At 37.2% G+C, this 20,127-nt stretch overlaps 1 protein-coding gene across 6 annotated transcripts in view; it reads left to right on the top strand.

The window, feature by feature from the left end:
- The window catches only part of HIPK3 (homeodomain interacting protein kinase 3), a 93,688-nt gene that overhangs the window by 16,943 nt on the left and 56,618 nt on the right, over positions 1 to 20,127 (top strand). For all 6 annotated transcript variants that reach the window (XM_013057972.2, XM_045066058.1, XM_045066059.1 and 3 more), the window contains one exon: positions 14,222 to 15,320. In XM_013057972.2, coding sequence (XP_012913426.1) covers positions 14,224 to 15,320 — 1,097 coding nt within the window. In that variant the 5' untranslated portion in view covers positions 14,222 to 14,223. Of the gene's footprint in view, positions 1 to 14,221; positions 15,321 to 20,127 lie in introns of those variants that run through there.

Below are 20,127 nucleotides of genomic sequence, written 5' to 3'. Positions count from 1 at the left end.
TATCTGTATATCTCTATTTTTTTCCTCAGTTTTTTTTGAGGTGCAGACATATGTCCCTTTACCCCTATGTATCTATATTTTTACCCGTAATATTTTTCCTAAAAGCAAAGACTATTCAGTTTTTATGTCTCTTTAGTTACAGGTAATCTGAAAAGTTTCTTAGTCTTTGTGTTGTTTTCTGACATTGACATTTTGAAGAATACTGCCAGTTAATTTGTAGAATGGTCCTCAGTTTGGATTTGTTTTCTTGTACTTAGAAATGTTATAGTAAAATGTATTCCTCTTAGTACATTCATATCAGGAGACACATGATGTTGATATGTCCCGTTACTAGTGATTTTAACCTTGATCACTTCAGGTGGGACCTGACGATTTCTTTCTATTGATTGGTATGTGTCTTATGAGGATGTATTTTGAAACTGTGTAATTGGTTTTATTTTTAATTTAATTTAATTTATTTGTGAGGGTGAAAGAGAACGAGCAAGGGGGAGGGGCAGAGAGAGAGAGAGAGAAGCAGACTCCCTGCTGAGCAGGAAGCCTGATGTGAGACTTGATCCCAGGATCTGGTGATCATGACCTGAGTGGAAGGGAGACACCCAACCAACTGAGCCACCCATGTGTCCCGAAACTGTCTAATTGTTGAGAGCTGTGAAGGGTCTTGCAAGCTAACAAATTAGCTGTGGAAGCTGGCAGAAGATAGGAGACTGTTAGGTCAGAGATAAAGGACTTTCTTACTCATAGCAATAGCAGTAGTCATTGTGTCAGTATTTTGCCTGGTTCCCCAACTGAATTCCCCACATTGTGAACAAGGCCAGCCTGGTAACTTCTGCACAAAAGCGTTTGCATTGTTAGAGAGGAACCCTAGGTTTAGGAAACTTGAATCTTTCATAAGGGGCAGTGAACCTGCCTGACATTGGACCAAGAGGGAGTCATTATCTTTATTATACTGAACACTAAAAACCTGCCCTTTGCCCTGAAGGAAGACACTATGCTATCTCTATCTTCCAGGGATGTTCAGGGATATACAGATATCCTTTGAAAAGATACTCTGGAACAAAGGCAGTCAGTGCCCTTCCTTGCAAGACAAGGAGAAACATGAGAGACCTATGGTGAATTATCTCCCAGCAATCATATTCTGTTATTTTTAATGCTTTCTCCCACTAGTTTTTGCATCTTTAGATAATTCTTTTTTTTATTTTTTATTTTTAAGATTTTATTTATCTGACAGAGAAATTACAAGTAGGTGGAGAGGCAGGCAGGGACAGGGGAACCAGTCTCCCTGCTGGGCAGAGAACCCAATGCGGGGCTTGATCCCAGGATGCTGAGATCAGGACCTGAGTCGAAGGCAGAGGCCCAACCCACTGAGCCACCCAGGCGCCCCTAGATAATTCTTATTTGAATCAATGATTATGATTGTTGCTAAATAGTAAATTTTATGAATTGCTTTTCCTTCTTTCTTACTCCTCATGTCCTTCACTCCTTCCCCCTGGGGTGATAACATCCCAACTACCTGCATACAGGCCTTCCTAAAAGAATCTGTACATAGGGGAACTTGGGCTGTGTTGTAGGGCACCTCAAACTCATCATGTCTAAAATCCAATTTACCTGTTTTTTAAAAAAAAATTTTTTTTAAAGATTTTATTTACTTGACAGAGAGAGAGACAGTGAGAGAGGGAACATAAGCAGGGGGAGTGGGAGAGGGAGAAGCAGGCTTCCCGCTGAGCAGGGAGCCCTATGTGGGGCTCCTTCCCAGGACTCTGAGATCATGACCTGAGCTGAAGGCAGATGCTTAGCAACTGAGCCACCCCCCAAAATATTTTCTATTATCATTTGGCTATCAGTTTTTACAAGCCAGAAATGTCTTGTGTCATTTCCTTTCTTCCCACCTCTCTGCGTTCTGTAGTTCTTCCTCTTAGCTACCTATTGGTAATTGGTACTCAGTTTCATTCCTTTGCTTGTACTGTCTTTGCTGAGGCTCTGATCGGCTGTTAACCTGGATTACTACAATAGTTTTTCAGCTGTTGTTTCCATTATTGTCTCTGTCAAGTTTATCTTTTAGAACTTTGCCTGAGTAATCTTTCTATAATATAGATATGATTATGTTGATTTTCTGTTTAAAACCCTTCAAAGGCTCCCATCACCTTATAGCTTCTTAGCATGGAGGACAGGTTTTTTATGATCTGTGTTTTTTCTTTTTATAGTTGTCTTTCTTCTTGGGGATCATCTTTTTCTCCAGTGGCCCACTCTCCTGGCAAGTTACATTCTAGCGTGGAAGTAGCGAACTTTCTTCAAGGGCTAGATGGCAAATAGTTGAGTTTTGCAAGCCACATATGGTCTCTGTTACATACTTTTTTTTTAAAACAACCTTTTAGAAATGTAAAAACTATTCTTAGCTGTGGACCATACAAAAATAGGCTGAGTCAGATTTGGCCAGCCATAATTCGTGGGCCTTTTTTCTAGCCAAAGAAAGCTAATATGTCATATTTTCATTAGTCTCTGCCTTTGTACATGCTATTGGTTTGTATTGCATGGACTATTCTTTTCTACATAGGAAACTTCTTCCCATGATCTTTCAAAATTTAGCTCATAGTAGATTAACTTACTGAATCCTTTCATGCTTCTTCAGGAGCATATTTGAAGATTTTATTTATTTATTTATTTGACAGACCGAGATCACAAGTAGGCAGAGAGGCAGGCAGAGAGAGAGGGGAGCAGGCTCCCTGCTGAGCAGAGAGCCGGATGCGGGGCTCGATCTCAGAACCCTGGGATCATGACCCGAGCCAAAGGCAGAGGCTTTAACCCACTGAGCCACCCAGGCGCCCCTCACGAGCATTTTGAATCATTTCCATTCTCCTTGCTACCTGCATGTTTCGCACATCTTATGTCATCTTATTTTACTGCCCTCGTTAGTAATGCAGTTATGTGGAAACAAGTGTTTGCCTTTTGCCAGAAGCAGCTCATTGAAGGAAAAACATGTTTTCTTCACTGCTGTGTCTTCCTGCTTGTAAGTGGCTTTACTTGATTTGAATAGAAAGAAAAATTGAAAAAAAAAAAAAAACCAAAACCTGATATAGTATATGGCTGTTGAATATGCTAGTAAATTATACCTAAAGTGGGTTTTTTCTTTCCTTTTCCTTTAACAAATACAATCAGAGAGGTTTTTCAGTTCTCTGGTAGACTTTTTTCCTCTTCGTTTAAAAGTTAATGTGATATGAGGAATTTGAGAAACAAGACAGAGGGCCATAGGGGAAAGGAGGGACATATGAAACAAGATGAAACCAGAGAGGGAGACAAACCATAAGAGTCTCTTAATCTCAGGAAACAAACTGAGGGTTGCTGGAGTGGAGCGGGGTGGGAGGCAGGGGTGGCTTGGTGATGGACATTGAGGAGGGTATGTACTATGGTGAGCGCTGTGTACTGTGTAAGACTGATAAATCACAGACCTGTACTCCTGAAACAATACATTATATGTTAATTAAAAATTTTTTTAAAAATGTGATTATAGGCTGTGAAAATATAGAAAGTAATAGAATCAAATCAAACAGGTCCTGTAGCTAACGGCCCTGCTTTTCCCTTTCTGCCCAGCATGTTTATCATTTCCACGTGTATTTTTATACTTTGATGACATACTTAATATATCTAAGTACAGTATAGGATTGTCTGCTATTCACTCTTAAATATAGGTTAATGCAATTATGCAACTTATTTTTGTTCTGCATTGTTGTTTTGAGATTTATCCATGTTCATATACATAATTGCATTTAATTCATTTTGCTCCATGTTGTTAGTTCTGATATATACAATTTTCCTCACATTCTGACATCTTTGAAATTGTGATACATCTTAAAATCAGTGGTGTCTCACCCTTATAATTGGTGTGTTTTTCCTTTTTTTGTGGTACTTAAACATATGATTGTGGTATATGCCACATTTGTATTGGGTGTTGTATGAAAAAGCCATATTTTATTCTTTGACAATCAGGTTTTTTCAAAATTTTTGCTACTATATACAGAGCAACAGTGAACATTATTTTACCCGTGTGTTTTTTGTTTTTGTTTTTTATCTTTTTGTACTTAAGTGTATGAGTTTCTGTAGGCAGGATGTCTACCTGGAACAATTGCTAGATGATGGACTAAGTCCATTTTCAGCTTTGCTCTCAAAAGTGACTACTACTTTAGTCCATAAGAGCTCTGTTGACCTACAACTCTTTAACATTGGGTATTGTTCTACCTTTTTGTCAGTCTCATGGGTATAAAATGGCATCTGACTGTAGTTTTAATTAGTGTTTTCCTTATTGCTAGTGAGACTGGGAATATGTCTTTTGGCATGTATTTCCTTTTCTGTGAATTGCTCATTTATATCTTTTATCAATTTTTCTACTGAATTTTGCTAAATACAACATGATTTCTTCAGATCTTTTGTTATGTATGTTGCCAGTATCTTCTCTGTTTCTGTGGCTTATTTTTGGTTTGGAATCATTTCATAAATGCATACAAATTTTAGATTTTAATAAAGTTGTATTTATCTTTTTCTATCTTGTTTAAAGAAGCATTTCTTCTTTCAGAGGTTTATGATTTCTTAAAAACATAACATTAATTTTAAATTGAAAGGCATAAAAACATAAACCTCTATTTAGGCTGACCAGGATATGTTTTGTGTTGTGGAACATTTATAGGTGTATTCTTTTAATGTTCTTTGGAGTGGAAAGGTAGAAATATTTATAATTGGTGAAGATTTCCTTCCCTTTTATATTTATCCTCTTGAAGGAAATTAAGGCACTTTAGTTGGAGAATAATTAGCATGTGGGTGTCAAACTCTTTAATGAGGGACAAATATAGCACTGTAAACTTCTCATGATAAGTTCATAGGTGGTCATTATATGAAAAAAATTTGGGAAGTCACTAACTGGAGACTTAAAAAAGAGTAAAGCAGTGAAGATCTTTCTCTCTTTTTGGGTGGGGTAGGGTGAGGTGGGTTGCTGTTCTGAAATGAAGCACATGGTTACCTGTTCAGTCCATACAAGACATAAAAGAGTTTGTAAAGTGCTTTATCTTTGTAGTTTGTACATGTTAAAGAAAAAAGGCAGGAGTGATTAAATTTTAGGTAAATTAACTCAATTATTTAAAAAAATAGTACCCCAAATTTGAATTTACAAATAAAAATAATTTATAGATGGATGCTTGGGTGGTTCAGTTGGTTGATGCCTTTGGCTCAGGTTATGATCCCAGAGCCCTGGGATTGAGCCCTGCATCAGGCTCCCTGCTCAGTGGAGAGTCTGCTTCTCCCTCTCCCTCTTTTGCTCCCTCGCGCTTGTGCTCTCTCTTTCTCTTGCTCTCTCTCTCTCTGTGTCAAATAAATAATAGCTCAGTGGGGAGTTTGTGGGGCACCTGGGTGGCTCAGTGAGTTAAGCCTTTGCCTTCTGCTCAAGTCATGATCTCAGGGTACTGGAATGGAGCAGGCATTGGGCTCTCTGATCAGCAGGGTGCCTGCTCTCTCCCGCCCCGCCCTGTCCCCCCCCCACCTGCCTCTGCCTACTTGTGATCTCTGTCTGTCAAATAAATAAATAAAATCTTAAAAAAAAAAATTCTCCCTCTGTTCCTCCTGGTGCTCATTCTCAAATAACTAATTAAAAAAAAATACCATTGCAATAACAAATTGTCCAATTCATGACTTTCATCAGTCACTGTGTCATTAAAATAGTGGAATATTTGTTTTTAATATTCTTCTCCTTTATCTTTCAGTTATAAAATTCCTAAGAAAAATACTCCTTTATCCACTCCATGAAATGTTGACAAATTTTCAGTTGAAATGTATTTCCAAGGTATACCCTTTTCCTAGGTATATTTATGAGAGCAAAATTTTTATGGCTAAACCAAGCTAGAATAATCTATTATTTACATGAAAGTAGATTACTTTGAAGACTTCATTCTGTCTCCTTTGATCTGTTTGTCAGACTTTGTGATATCAAGACAGACATTTGTACAAAACTTAAAAGTTGTGATAAAACTGATGTTTGCAGTATCTTATTAAAAAAAAATAAGCTTGAAGGGTGCTTGGCTGGCTCAGTCAGTGGAGCATGTGACTCTTGATCTTGGGGTTGTGAGTTCAAGCCTCACATTGGGTATAGAGATTACTTAAATAAAAATTTTTTTAAAAAAGTTTGAAATGATATGAGGCCCTAGCAAGGCTTTATTCATTTAGCTCTGTTCTAGACTTTGTGAGGAATGCAAAAGTAGTTTAAACATAGCATAATTTGGGGGTGCCTGGGTGACTCAGTTGGTTAAGCAATGGACTCTTCCCTTTGGCTCGTAACTGGCTCAGGTCATGATTTCAGGTCCTGAGATTGTGCCTGCATCTGCCTCACACTAGGGATGGAGCCTCTTCCTCTGTCCTTCCCCTGAGTGCATGTGTGTGCATGCATATTCTCTCAAATAAATAAATTAATAAATTAAAAAATATAAAAAGAAAACAGTGTGATTTTTCTTCGGTCCACTAGCTGGGTGAACTAGGTTGACGCTGTTTTTTTTTTTTTCAAAAAGGCATTTTGCAGTGTTGAAAGTCATTAGTGTGATGCACAAAGCTCCTTTCTAGAAATGACTAAATTACTGATTTTCACATAAAAAATGCTTTGGTGAAGACCACTTTCCCTCAAGTGCTTTTACTTCTCTGAAGAAGTTTTGCTTTTGAATATTATCTCCGCTAAAGTGTTTCACGACCTAGAAGTTCATCATACCTGAAGTATGATGAAAAAAGAAAAAAGGAAAAAGATTGAGAGAATTCAGATTAAGAGTTTTGGATTCATTTGCTGCTAAGCATCTTTAAAAATACCTTTTGTGTTACGTAAGAGAAGTGTTAATTTTGAATCTAAGGTACTAGAAGGAGAGGAACTAGAATTTAGCAAAGGATATTGTGAATTTGTATAGTGGGAGATAGATAATCAGAAAGAGATGGTAGATCATAGGAAGAGATGGGTAATATTTTGAGGCCAGAATGTGAAGTACTGTTTTGACATGGGCAGGTCAAGATCTTGAGGTTTAATTGAGGTGAGGGAGAGAAAGAAGGATCCAGGTAAAGACAAGAATGATAGGGATTTGGTCTAGTAGGGGACTGCTTATGTGGGGTAGGTGGTGGTTATTTTCTTTGTTTTTTTTTTTTTTTTTTTTTTTTAGCATGCTCAATGATTTTTACTTAGTGCTTTTAAACCTTTTTGTATCTGGTGCGGATTATAGCATGCTGAAAGGCAATTGTAAATCTGTAATGTATGTTTTCTAATTTGACTAAAGACACACTGAATTAGTGAACTTAGTACTGCACTAACAGTGTAGAACATCTCATTACTCTTTTCACATAGGATAATTCTCCAGCTCTTTTAGTTTTGAGGACACCAGATTAAAGGTACATTGGTACTTTGTACCTGGTAAAGTAGTCTTAACTGTATTTTTCATTTCCTGTTCCATCCTTCTGTCCTTTACAGAGTTTGGTAATGAGTTCACTTTTGAAAATGGACTGCACTTGTGTCTACTTTATTTTAATATAGATTCTGGAAACGATAGATGTGTTCAGAAGAGAACTCTGAATGCAGGGTTCTCATGTAAACAGAATCAAAGGTTTATTTTGATCTAACGTAGCTATTTGCTTATTTCCAGTTGAATGAAGATATTCCCTAAGGTTACTTGCATAGAGGTGCCTTTTTTTATTGGTTGTTTTGTGGTTATCATTATTATTTTTTTGATCATAGAATATTGACTATAAATGCTTTGGTTTTTTAACCCTGTTTATTTATTTATTTATTTTTAAAAGATTTTATTTATTTATTTGACAGAGAGAGATCACAAGTAGGCAGAAAGGCAGGCAGAGAGAGAGAGAGGAGGAAGCAGGCTCCCTGCTGAGCAGAGAGCCCGATGCGGGGTCTTGATCCCAGGACCCTGAGATCATGACCTGAGCCGAAGGCAGCGGCTTAACCCACTGAGCCACCCAGGCGCCCGTCTTAACCCTGTTTATTTTGAGATGATCTTTTAGTGCCCTGAGCTTCCCCTTATGTTAAAAAAATTTTAGTTTTACTTGTTTTTTTTCTTTTGTTTCTTCTTGTTGATCTTTAGAAATGCTGATCACATTCATATTTATATCTTAATAAAAAGCTTGATGCTTTTAGTAATGTAATGATTTCTGTGCTTTCCATTGATAGTCTGAGAAAACTGGGTATTATTCAGTAGTCATTTGGGAATGCCCAGCTGACAATGCCCAGCTAAACTATAGAGTTTAGTTTTTTAAAAAAATATTCTATTTATTTATTTGACACAGAGAGATCACAAGTAGGCAGAGAGGCAAGCAGTGAGAGAGGGGAAAGCAGGCTCCCCGCTGAGCAGAAAGCCCGAAGTGGGGCTTAATCCCAGGACCTGAGATCATGACCTGAGCTGAAGGTAGAGACTTAACCCACTGGGTTAGTCGCCCCTATAGAGTTTAAAGTGTAATGTTTAATATTTGTCAAGAACTCAAGTGAAAAAGTAGAAAACTTACTTCTTATAGCTACGGATGATGTCAAGCTTTCAATGTTAGTACAGCCAGTATTGATGAATTAGATTTAAAAATCACAGTGAGATACCATATCACACCCATAAAGAAGAAAAAAAATAACAAGTGTTAGTGAGCATGTAGAGAAATTGTAACCTTGTGCACTACTGGTTGAAATGTAAAATGATATAGTTGTTATGGGATATAGTATAGTGATTCCTCAAATTAAAAATAGAATTTCTATATAATCCAGTAATTCTACTTGTGGATATATATACAAAATTGAAAGAGTCTTGAAGAGAAATTTGTACATCCATGTTCGTAGCAGTATTATTCATAGTAGTCAAAAGGTGGAGGCAGTGGAAGCAACACTATGTCTTTTTTTTTTTTTTTTAAACAAGATTTTATTTATTTTTTGAGAGAGAGCATGCACATGAGTCAGAGAGAGAGGAAGAGAATCTTAAGGAGGCCCCACATTCAGTGCAGAACCTGGTGCGGGGCTTGATCTCAGGACCTGGAGATCATGACTGAGCTGAGATCAAGAGTCAGATGCTTAGCCAAGTGAACCACCTGGATACCCCTAAAGATTTTATTTTTAAGTAATCTCTATACCCAATATGGAGCTCACACTCAACAACCCCAAGATCAAGGGTTGCATGTTCCACTGACTAAGTCAGCCAGGTGCCCCCAAATATCTTTTGTTGGTTGAACAAATATACAAAATATGGCATATTCATACAATGAAATATAATTTAGTTTCAAATAGGAGGGAAATTCTGACATGTACTGCAACGTGGATGAACCTTGAATACATTATGCTAAGTGAAATCAGTCATAAAAGAGCAAATCCTATATAATTTCATAATACGGGATACCTGGAAGAGTTAAAATCTTAGAGAACATAGAGTGGTGATTGCCAGGGACTGGGGGCTGGGGACGGGAGCAATGGACAGTTGTTTAACGGGTAGAGTTCAGTTTTGGAAGAGGAAAAAAGTTCTGGAGATGGATAGTGGCGATGGTTGCACAACAGTGTGAACATACGCCATTGAACTGTACACTTCAAAATGGTAAATTTTGTGTTACTCATTTTTATTATAATTTTATGTAAAAATTGAGGTTTGAACAACTAGGAGAAAGTTGAATAAGGCGAAAGCAAGGCATCATTGCCTTTACTCACCTATTTATGATGTCATAAACATTTTATTTTTTTATTTTTAAAAGATTTTATTTATTTATATGACAGAGATCACAAGTAGGCAGAGAGGCAGGTGGGTGGTGGGTGGGAAGCAGCCTCCCCGCCAAGCAGGGAGCCCAATGTGGGGCTGGATCCCAGGGTGCCGGGATCATGACCCGAGCCGAAGGGAGAGGCTTTAACCCACTGAGCCACCCAAGCGCCCCTGTCACCAACATTTTAAAGAAGAACCCAATTACTATGGGCTTTGTATAACTTTGGCAGAATTATGCAGAATTTTTATATTGGCTATAAGATAGTAAAGCATTTCTATTTTTGCTTTCTCCCTCCCTTCTCAGGAAGCTTAAAAGGGAAAAAAAGAAGAAAACGTTATGGCTAGTGGTAGTCAGTATTTTGGACTCCATGGACTTAAGCAGCTCCTGTACTCTGCTTACCATTAAAATCCATAAACTCCAAGTAGAATATATATACTCTTATTAGGTCATGAGTTTATCTGATGGAGGATTGGTAGAAGGAAAGACCTAATATCTGGATATGGTAGGGAGTCATAGTAGCTAAGTTAATTAGTAATTTAGAGTTCTTTCCTTGTGGTCTTTTATAACCATTATCTCCAGTATCGCCCCATCCCTTTCTTATGTGCTGTGTATGTTATGTGACATTCCTATCTGTGTTATTTTCTAAAGTCCCCTTTGAGATTGGCCCCATATAGCACAGTGGTTGGTGAGGGGGTAATTTTCTAAGCTTCCTTTAGGTGACCTTGATTGGGGCCCTTGGCTTAATTGTTTGCCTTCTAGCTTGGCATGTTGGGAAAGAAAACATAAGAACAGCAGGGATTCAGAAATTGTAGATTCTTAAAGATCTCTAGGTCAGTTACCTGAATCTCAGCTGTCATCCACATAACACTTTGATTTAAAATGGCATGGATTGGGACTCCTGGGTGGCTCAGTCAGTTAAGCATCTGCCTTCTGGTAATTTCATGATCCCAGGATCTGGGGTTGAATCCTGCATCGGACTCCTTGCTCAGCAGGGAGCCTGCTTCTCTGTTTGCTGCTTCTCCTACTTGTGTGTGCTCTCTCTGTCTGACAAATAAACAAAATCTTAAAAAAAATTAAAATAAAATGGCATAGATTGGCCAAGAGTGGTATGTGGTTCTATTCCCTAGGACTTCATCCCAATTTTTTCGGACTTTAGGGCCCTGCATAGGTAGAACTTGAATTTTCTGGGGTTTCTGTATAGACTAGATCACCTTTTTTTCTCAGATGTCAGTGTGTGTTGAAATGGCCTTGAGAGCTTATCCTCATAAAAATGCCTGGACTGTACCACAGACTTCCTGAATCCAAATCTTTCTGGGTAGAATTTTAAATATATATATATCTATTTATTTAACTTTTTATTAAGGAAAGGTATAAATAAACATATTCAAAAGTAGAACCCCTTTTTACTGTTAAGTTCCTGTAATGAATGATTTATGGCTAATCTAATTTTATTCATATCCCCATCTATTTTCTCTTCTTTATTATTTTGAAGTGAATCCCAGATGTATTGTTTCATTTCTAAATATGAAACTTATATATTTTAATGATTCAAATGATTCAAAGACGTATTTTTGAACAGGCAATACATGCATGTAGCAAAAATTAAAGTGGTGAAAAGAGTGAAAAGTAAATCTTTGTCAATGCCCCCACTATCCTGTTACTCTCCTCCGAGACAAAGGAACTGACAGTTTCTTTATGTTTGTACAGATATTCAGTGTATATGCAATTATATACATATGTAATTCTTTTTATTACACATAGTAGTATCTGTTGTGTAGTACACATTTTTCTGAATCTTGCTTTTTCATATAACAATATGGGAATCAGTCCATACAGGATAGATTGTTTTCATTCTTTTTTTAAAAAAAGATTTATCTATTTATTTTAGAGAAAGGTTGGGGGGAGAGAGAGAGCATGTTGGTGTGCACATGCACATAAGTCATGAGAGGGAGGGGAGAGAAAGAATCTCAAGCAGACTCCCCGCTAAACACAGAGCCCCACGCAGGCCATATCTCATGACCCTGAGATCACGGCCTGAGCAGAAACCAAGAGTGGGTCGCTTAACCTACTGAACCACCTGGGTGGCTGTTTCATTCTTTTTAAAGGTTCTAGTTGATCTGTGTATCAAGGTGTATGCTTAACCTACTGAGCCACCTGGATGGCTGTTTTCATTCTTTTTAAAGGTTGTAGTTGGTCTGTGTATCACGGTGTTTTTATTTACCCAGTGCCTTTCAAGCGGGTGTTTAGGCTATTTCCAGTACTGTGTTTCTTTACACAGTACTGCATGAATATTCTTTTATTATCTCTGAGTTGCCCGATTATATGTCCGTTTTGTTAGACATTGCCAAATTGCTTTTCTGCTGTCTGTGTACGGTATGCACGGTTTTCCAGGCTCACCGGTTCCATTTTAAAAATGCTTTTCATGTGTCTCCTATTTATGTTCAAGCTTTTCTTTAAATCCACAAATATATTTATAATAGCTGTTTTTGAAATTTTTGTCTGAGTTTCATTATCTGTCTCTCTGAATCTCTTTCTGTGGTTGTGTGTCACAGAAGTGATTTGAAATGAGAATCATGATAGTGCTAAATTATTGAAGATAAGGTTGGGGATCTTCACAAACAGTGTTAAGTGAATTAGATGGGTTCAGTATGGTTAGAAGGAACTTACAGTGTGGCTTTGCTTCATTAAAAGGAGATATATTGGTGGAATACTGAACCTTCTTCTGATGGTGGATGAAATGGTTTGGAACTCCACCATTTCAATTTATGATTTTTCTCTTACACATTGAACATCAAATCTTAATTTGTCTACTAAGGTTTTATTGCTCATTTCTTACCGGAGCCAGGTCAACTTAGGAATGTGGTAAGTAGTTAACAAGAAATGTTTAGGGGGCATCTGGCTGATTTAGTTGGTAGAACATATGACTTTTGATCTGGAGGCTATGAGTTTGAGCCCTGTGTTGGGTGTGGAGATTACTTAAAAATAAAATCTTAAAAAAAGTGTTTAGGAAGTTGAAAATTTATGCCTTTTATCTGAAGCGCATTGTATTTACCTGTTCCTTTTACTATACCCCCGCTCTGTGACCTTGGCCACAGAGCGGGGGTATAGTAGTTCCTTTGAGTTTTAGTTTTCTTAACAGCAATTTGGGAAGACATTAATATGATTAAACAAAATCATATTTTGATTTTGAGTTTTAGTTTTCTTAACAGCAATTTGGGAAGACATTAATATGATTAAACAAAATATTACAGGGGCACCTGGGTGGCTTATTTAGTTAAGCGTCTGCCTTCAGCTCAGGTCATGATCTTGGGGTCCTGAGATCAAGCCTACCTTGGGCTCCTTGCTCAGTGGGGAATCTGCTTCTTCCTCTGCCCCTCCCCCTGCTCGTGCTCTCTCTCTCTCTCAAAATCTTTTAAAAAATAAAATATTATAAATAAAGCATTTGTTAAAATGCTTTGCATGGTAAGTCCTTTAGAAGATGGTGACTCATTATTTTAAATATTGTATGTATTACATGTTGTGATGGAAATCTGTTGTTTTTGAATTGGAGAATTAATATTTGATTTGTTAAAACAGCATGAGATTGCCCAGTTAATACAATACAGATTTTTAAATTGCAGAGTGGAAATATTTTAAAATTAATCTGACCAGCTCTCATTTCTTGGCTACCAACTCTGTATCTTGGGAATTTTGTTTCAGATCTAGTATGAAAGACTGATGGTTATACTGACAATTACAATGTTATGTCATGTCATGTCATGTCATGTCCTGAATGCTAATTAGAAGAACATAGAAGCTTTTATGAGAGCACAAAATGCCCCACTCTGGCCTAAAGGATGAGTGGCGAGTGTGTGTCCCAAGAAAGTCTTCAACAAGAAGGTTAATCTGAATGTAAAGATGTCTGCTTAAGCATACAGGGCTGGATGCGGAAAAGACATTATGAGAACATCGTGCAAAGGGACCTATATCTGGCTTCTGTACTTATTTTTACAATTGATTGTATTTTTTCTGAGGCAGTTCTTGAGCTTTAGATTTAAAGAATGTGACTGTAATTATGTAGTGGATATTTTCTGTCATTGTCATTGATTCATAAATGATAATTTGGTGATAGAATGCTTTATCTTTGCCAAATATGTGTAGTGTAGGGATCTGTACTTTTCCTTTTGGGGGAAAAATGGTTGGTACAGTTCCTAGGGCACATCTTGGTGATTGCAACTGCTTGGTAAATATTTTTTGATTAAATGAATGCACCCAACTCTTTATTCCCAGGCTTTTATGAAATACTCAAGGTAGCTGAAGCACTAACTAGCTAAAATGGAGAAACTGAAATACTTATCTAATTCAAGGGGGAAAAAATCTTAATGGAGTTTAATTATTTTTACAAATTATGGACTTGACCCTTGAAGGTTTTCTTCATGATATTTAAAATTAAAAACAAATTCTTGTAGTTAATATGTCCTTTTTCTCCCCCTTCCCCCCCCAGGTATGGCCTCACAAGTCTTGGTCTACCCACCGTATGTTTATCAAACTCAGTCAAGTGCCTTTTGTAGTGTGAAGAAACTCAAAGTAGAGCCAAGCAGTTGTGTATTCCAGGAAAGAAACTATCCACGGACCTATGTGAATGGTAAAAACGTTGGAAATTCTCATCCTCCCACGAAGGGTAGTGTTTTTCAGACAAAGATACCATTTAACAGACCTCGAGGACACAACTTTTCATTGCAGACAAGTGCTGTTGTTTTAAAAAACACTGCGGGTGCTACAAAGGTCATAGCAGCTCAGGCGCAGCAAGCTCAAGTGGAGGCACCTCCGATTGGGGCGTGGCGACACAGGTTAAATTTCCTCGAAGGCCCCCAGCGATGTGGATTGAAGCGCAAGAGTGAGGAGTTGGATAATCATAGCAGCGCAATGCAGATTGTCGATGAATTGTCCATACTTCCTGCAATGTTGCAAACCAACATGGGAAATCCAGTGACAGTTGTGACAGCCACCACAGGAACCAAACAGAATTGTACCTCTGGAGAGGGTGACTATCAGTTAGTACAGCATGAAGTCTTATGCTCCATGAAAAATACTTATGAAGTTCTTGATTTTCTTGGTCGAGGCACTTTTGGCCAGGTAGTCAAATGCTGGAAAAGAGGGACAAATGAAATCGTAGCAATCAAAATTTTGAAGAATCACCCTTCTTATGCACGTCAAGGTCAAATAGAAGTGAGCATATTAGCAAGGCTCAGTACTGAAAATGCTGATGAATATAACTTTGTACGAGCTTATGAATGCTTTCAGCACCGTAACCATACTTGTTTAGTCTTTGAGATGCTGGAACAAAACTTATATGACTTTCTGAAACAAAACAAGTTCAGTCCCCTGCCACTAAAAGTAATTCGACCAATTCTTCAGCAAGTGGCCACTGCACTGAAAAAATTGAAAAGTCTTGGTTTAATTCATGCTGACCTCAAACCAGAGAATATTATGTTGGTGGATCCTGTTCGGCAGCCATACCGGGTTAAGGTGATAGACTTTGGGTCGGCCAGTCATGTATCAAAGACTGTTTGTTCAACATACCTACAGTCTCGGTACTACAGGTAGGTGACAGCTACTTTTTGGCTATTTAGTAAATGTTGAATTTTGGCTAAATGAAATAATTTTGTGTGTGTACATGGTGAGAAAGACAGCGTGGATAAATGAAGAAATCAAGATAAGATTAGTTTAGGTTTGAGGTGTTAAAAAGATTTTTAAAATTTAGGGGTAAAATCTGCCCAAACAGAATTGGAATCTCTACTGCAATTCCAAGCCAAAGACATTTGGTTGGTTATTTTTATTGTTAACAGGAGGCCTGAAGTCATGGTAGGTGATTGGTGATGATCAGATAGAAGTCTTCAAATGTTGGGAAAGGTTTATAGTAATTTTTGTATATATCTTTGGGCATTTCAGCACTTAAGAGAACTAGTATATTAAAGACAGTCAGATGTAACTGAATACTTAGGAAAGTTACATATGAGAATTTAAAAAGTTATTCTGATTAGTGGTTTTAAGATTCAGAAGATTCAAGCATACTTCCATGGCTGCCATGAATGTTCAGGAGACTTTCCCATAACAAGTTTCATTATACTCTTCTCATCTATATGTGGGTAATGCTATTTTGGTGTTGGAATTTAAAGAAGAAAATAATTTCATATAAATATTGATAAAGTGCAATAGTGTCATGATTAATATAATGCTAGCCTAGAATATAATAGGTAGCTTAAGGGCTAATAATTACCAAGATTCAAAATACTACTTGAGTAGGTAAACTGGTTTTGGATTCATAGCTTTATCATTTTGAGAAATTGTTTTCATTTCAGCTAGAATGAATTTGTGGTCTTGGTGAACTCTAGAGCCCCAACAGAGTAGGCAGATAATAAGAGCTGCTAATACTGGCCATTAAGAAGTTAGTGAATAGACAGATACATGGCAGTTTATTGTTGGGAATTGGTAGAATATGAGGATTATAAATTTAAACCCGGCAAGGGGTAGTTATTTTTTTTCTTTTGAAGATTTATTTACTTACTTTTAGAGAAAGAAAACACGCATGTGAGAGCGAGCATGGTATGGTGGTGGTGGTGGTGGGGAAGTGGGACAGAGGGAGAGGGACAAGCAGATCCGTCCTGAGTGCGGAGTCAGATTCGGGGTTGATCCCAGGACCCTGAACCAAAATCAAGAGTTGGATGCTCAACCAGCTGAGCCACCTAGGTGCCCCTATTTTCTGGTGCTGTATCTATCTTTATACTGTACCTCTCAACCAGATTAGTTTTTGGCAAATACGTGCCTTAGTATCTAGGACAAGATTTGGGAGATACATTAGCTACTACAAAAACCAACTCCAAATATATGCCTTGCCAGTAGTAAGTCATTAGGAGCCCCACCTTCCTGTCAGTTAGGGATAATTTATTAAAATATGTATTAGAAACTGGGAACATAGCCTGATTTATTATTTAGTATATTCCTGATTGTCAGATTTTTAATACTAGAGTGCTAGAAACTATTCCATTTAAATGGTTTAAAAGATGGTAGGGGCACCTGGGTGGCTCAGTTAATCATCGGCCTTTGGCTCAGGTTATGGTCCTGGGATTGAGCCCTGCAATGGGCTTCCTGCTCACTAGGGAGTGTGCTTCTCTCCCTCTCCTTCTTACTTCTCACCACTAGTTCTCTTTCTTGCTCTCTGAAAAAAAAAAAAAAAAAGCTGTATCAGGACAGTAAGTCTTATTTAATATATTATTACATTTGTTTGAGCCTCTGTATAACTTTTTTTTAATATAATAGAATACAGGATTAGGTTTCTGTTCATTTTTTTCCAGAAAAATTATTTAAAAATTTATTTAACAGCATGAGAAAAATGGTTTTTTTCCCTTCCCTTTGTGCTCTATGGATTCTGACTTAAGAGCTTTTAATTGTCAGCTAGCATATTATATAAACCCCCAGGCTCCAGCTGCTTGGGCTCTATATTTAGTTCACTTGTTAGTAAATGACTTCGTTTTATTTGGGTCCTACATTAATACTGCGTATCAGATTTAGTTCTGTGTGATACCTAGACTCCTTTTCTTTATTTGAAATCTTTTGGATGAGAGTGAAAAAAACAAACAAAAACAAGAGAACTTTATTTTTTATACTTGAGAACATTTATTAAATGTTTCAAGAAAGTAAAGGAAATCCTCTAAAGCAATTTGAAATGGTAAATATTTTATGATGTTGATTTCTAGTATTAGGTCTTTGCACAAATACTAGCCTCTGGTGGGAATGAAAAAAAGCTATGAATAGTTGCTAAGTACAATTAGTAAGTTTCTAATTTGTTTTCCTGTTTAAATTTCAAGTTGATAATTTATCTGAATTTCACAAGGTATACCGTTGCTAACTTACAGGTTCTGTGTTTAGAGTAAAAAAATGAGATTGTTACTTGTAAACAAGGGCTCATGTTAGTAGCATTTTGGGTGACGTTGCTCAGGTAAAAACATTTAAAAGGGACTTTATGTTATTTAGATTCAAGAGCTAGGAGAGAGTAAGTGTAAGACTGGTGAAAAGGTTTTAAAGTCCTTAATTATGTACTGTTATACTGTCTAGTGTAGTTTTGCATGAAAATAGCTGGTAACCATTAATCTTTTTCAGGATTTGTTCACCAACTTTGGCTTAGTTTTTGACTTAAGGTTGCTTAAAATTTGATTCCGCAGTAAGCAAAAGTGTCTTACACTTGATTTTTAACTCTTTGTTGTATTTTAAAAAACAAAAGCAGGAAGTGGAAACTTACCAAATTAAATATTTTTGAGCTAATCATGGTAAGAACACACGTACCTTAAGTTCCAAGGTAAACGATCTGTGTTTAAATACAGTTCATGTGTTATTCTATTTCTTTGAACTGTGCTACACAGAAATGTAGTAGGGATATCTTAAAATAGACAGGGGACAGTGGCCAGAAATTGTTGACTACTATAGATGGTGAGGCTGTCTACCTCTTGCAGTGATATAAGCCAGAAGTACATACTAAGGGCATTGATTTGCTCAAGGTCAGCATGTTCTAAATTCAGCTGCATGAGTATGGTTTCTGTCAAGAACACGCAGGACTCTTGAATGCATAAAAGGTATTAGCAGCAGAAGGTGCTGTGTTTATGAGGTGCGGTGGCAACATTCAGTTCATGAATATTTTCCTTTTTCTTTTAAATGTAGAATTCTAGCCTGTGGTTTGAGTCATTTCAGAACATAGGGACAGGAAAGTGGGCTGTAAAATAACCTGAAAAGCAGTTATATTTATTGCAAGCCTACTGAGTAATTTACCATTAATTGTTGTAGAGGTAAAAAATGCTTTCTGTTTTGCCTGTAATAGTTGACAGAATGGTATGTAATGATAAATTTAGGCTTATCAGTTTTTGTTTAGGTTCTTCCCATCCCCTTATGCCTTTTTAGATCTAGCAATACCAAAGACAAAGTTTCTGTTTCAAAATTAAGATACATAGAATGACCCATGAAGGAATAACCAATACATTATTTAGGGTACTCTATAATAATAGAAGGCTGTGTATGTAAAGTACATTTTGTTTGTTTGTTTTGGAGTGCTTTTGTATGTATATTTCCTGTTTTGCTTCTCCTGTCTCACCCCATGAGGTAAGACAATGGGTAGAATTCCTAGAATAAATAGAAAACTGAGGCTTATAGAAGTCGAACAGGTCCAAATTCATACTGCAAATTTAACTCAATTTTTGTTGAGTCCTTTTTGTGTGCTGGAACTGTGCTAGGGATACAGAGATGATTAAGACATGATTTCATCATTTAATGGTGGAGAAAAATAGTTTGTCTTAAGAAGTCCTCGGGTACAGGTATAGGCAGGGTGCTATGAGAACCCAGAGGAGAGCACTTAGCCTCATTTGTGGGTTCAGGAAAGGCTTCTGTGACCCTTGAATGAGCCTTGAGAGTAGAGAAGGAGTTAGGATCAACTAGTATTAAAGTTCTCTCTGTCTAAACCACCCTTACCCAAAAGAGCTCAGCATTGGCTGAAATTGCTGACAGTTTCTTTTCTGTATTATGAAATAGTTATGTTGGGGGAAATCCTTATTAGACAAAATGCTGTCAGCTGGGTTTTAACAAAAGTTTTTTTTTTTTAAAGATTTTAATTTATTTATTTTAGAATGTGTGCAGATGTGGGAAGGGACAGAGAGAGAAAGAGAGAGAACCTCAAGCAAGACCTCATGCTGAGCGTGGAATCTGCCGTGGGGCTTGATCCCACCACTCTGAGATCATGATCTGAGCCTAAATCAAGAGTCGGATGCTTAACTGATTGAACCACCTAGGTGCCCCTCATTTTAACAGACGTTTTAATGTGCTGTCTGGTGGCTCACTGGGTTAAGCATCTGCCTTTTGCTCAGGTCATGGGTCCTGGGATTGAGTCCCACATCCGGCTCCTTGCTCCGTGGGGAGCCTCCTTCTCCTTCTGCCTGCTGTTCCCCTTGCTTGTGCACATGCTCTCCCTCTCTTCTTTCTCTCTCGGACAAATAAATAAATAAAATCTTAAAAAAAGAGAAAGAAAAGTTTTGATAGATGCTTCCCAAGTCTGTAAAGACATAGATTATTTTATATATATATATATATATATATATAATACTGTATTAATGTTAATGATATACATATACATATATATGGCTTTCAAATAAAAATTTTGGTGAAGCTTTTACAATTTTTTTAATATAAATTTATTAAGGTATATTTCACATACCATGAACTTTACCCATTTGAAGTGTACAGTTCAGTGGTTTTTTTAGTACATTCATGGTTGTGCATCATCTTCACAATTTTAGAATATTTTCCTCACCCCCAGCAGAAATCCCTTTTTCCTACCCTCTAGCCATCTTTCCCCACTCTCGCATTCTC

Source organism: Mustela putorius, unplaced genomic scaffold, assembly GCF_011764305.1.
Source record: "Mustela putorius furo isolate JIRA1106 unplaced genomic scaffold, ASM1176430v1.1 tig00003859_pilon_pilon_pilon, whole genome shotgun sequence".
NCBI classification, from domain to species: domain Eukaryota; kingdom Metazoa; phylum Chordata; class Mammalia; order Carnivora; family Mustelidae; genus Mustela; species Mustela putorius.
This window is presented reverse-complemented; position numbering and strand designations above follow the sequence as displayed.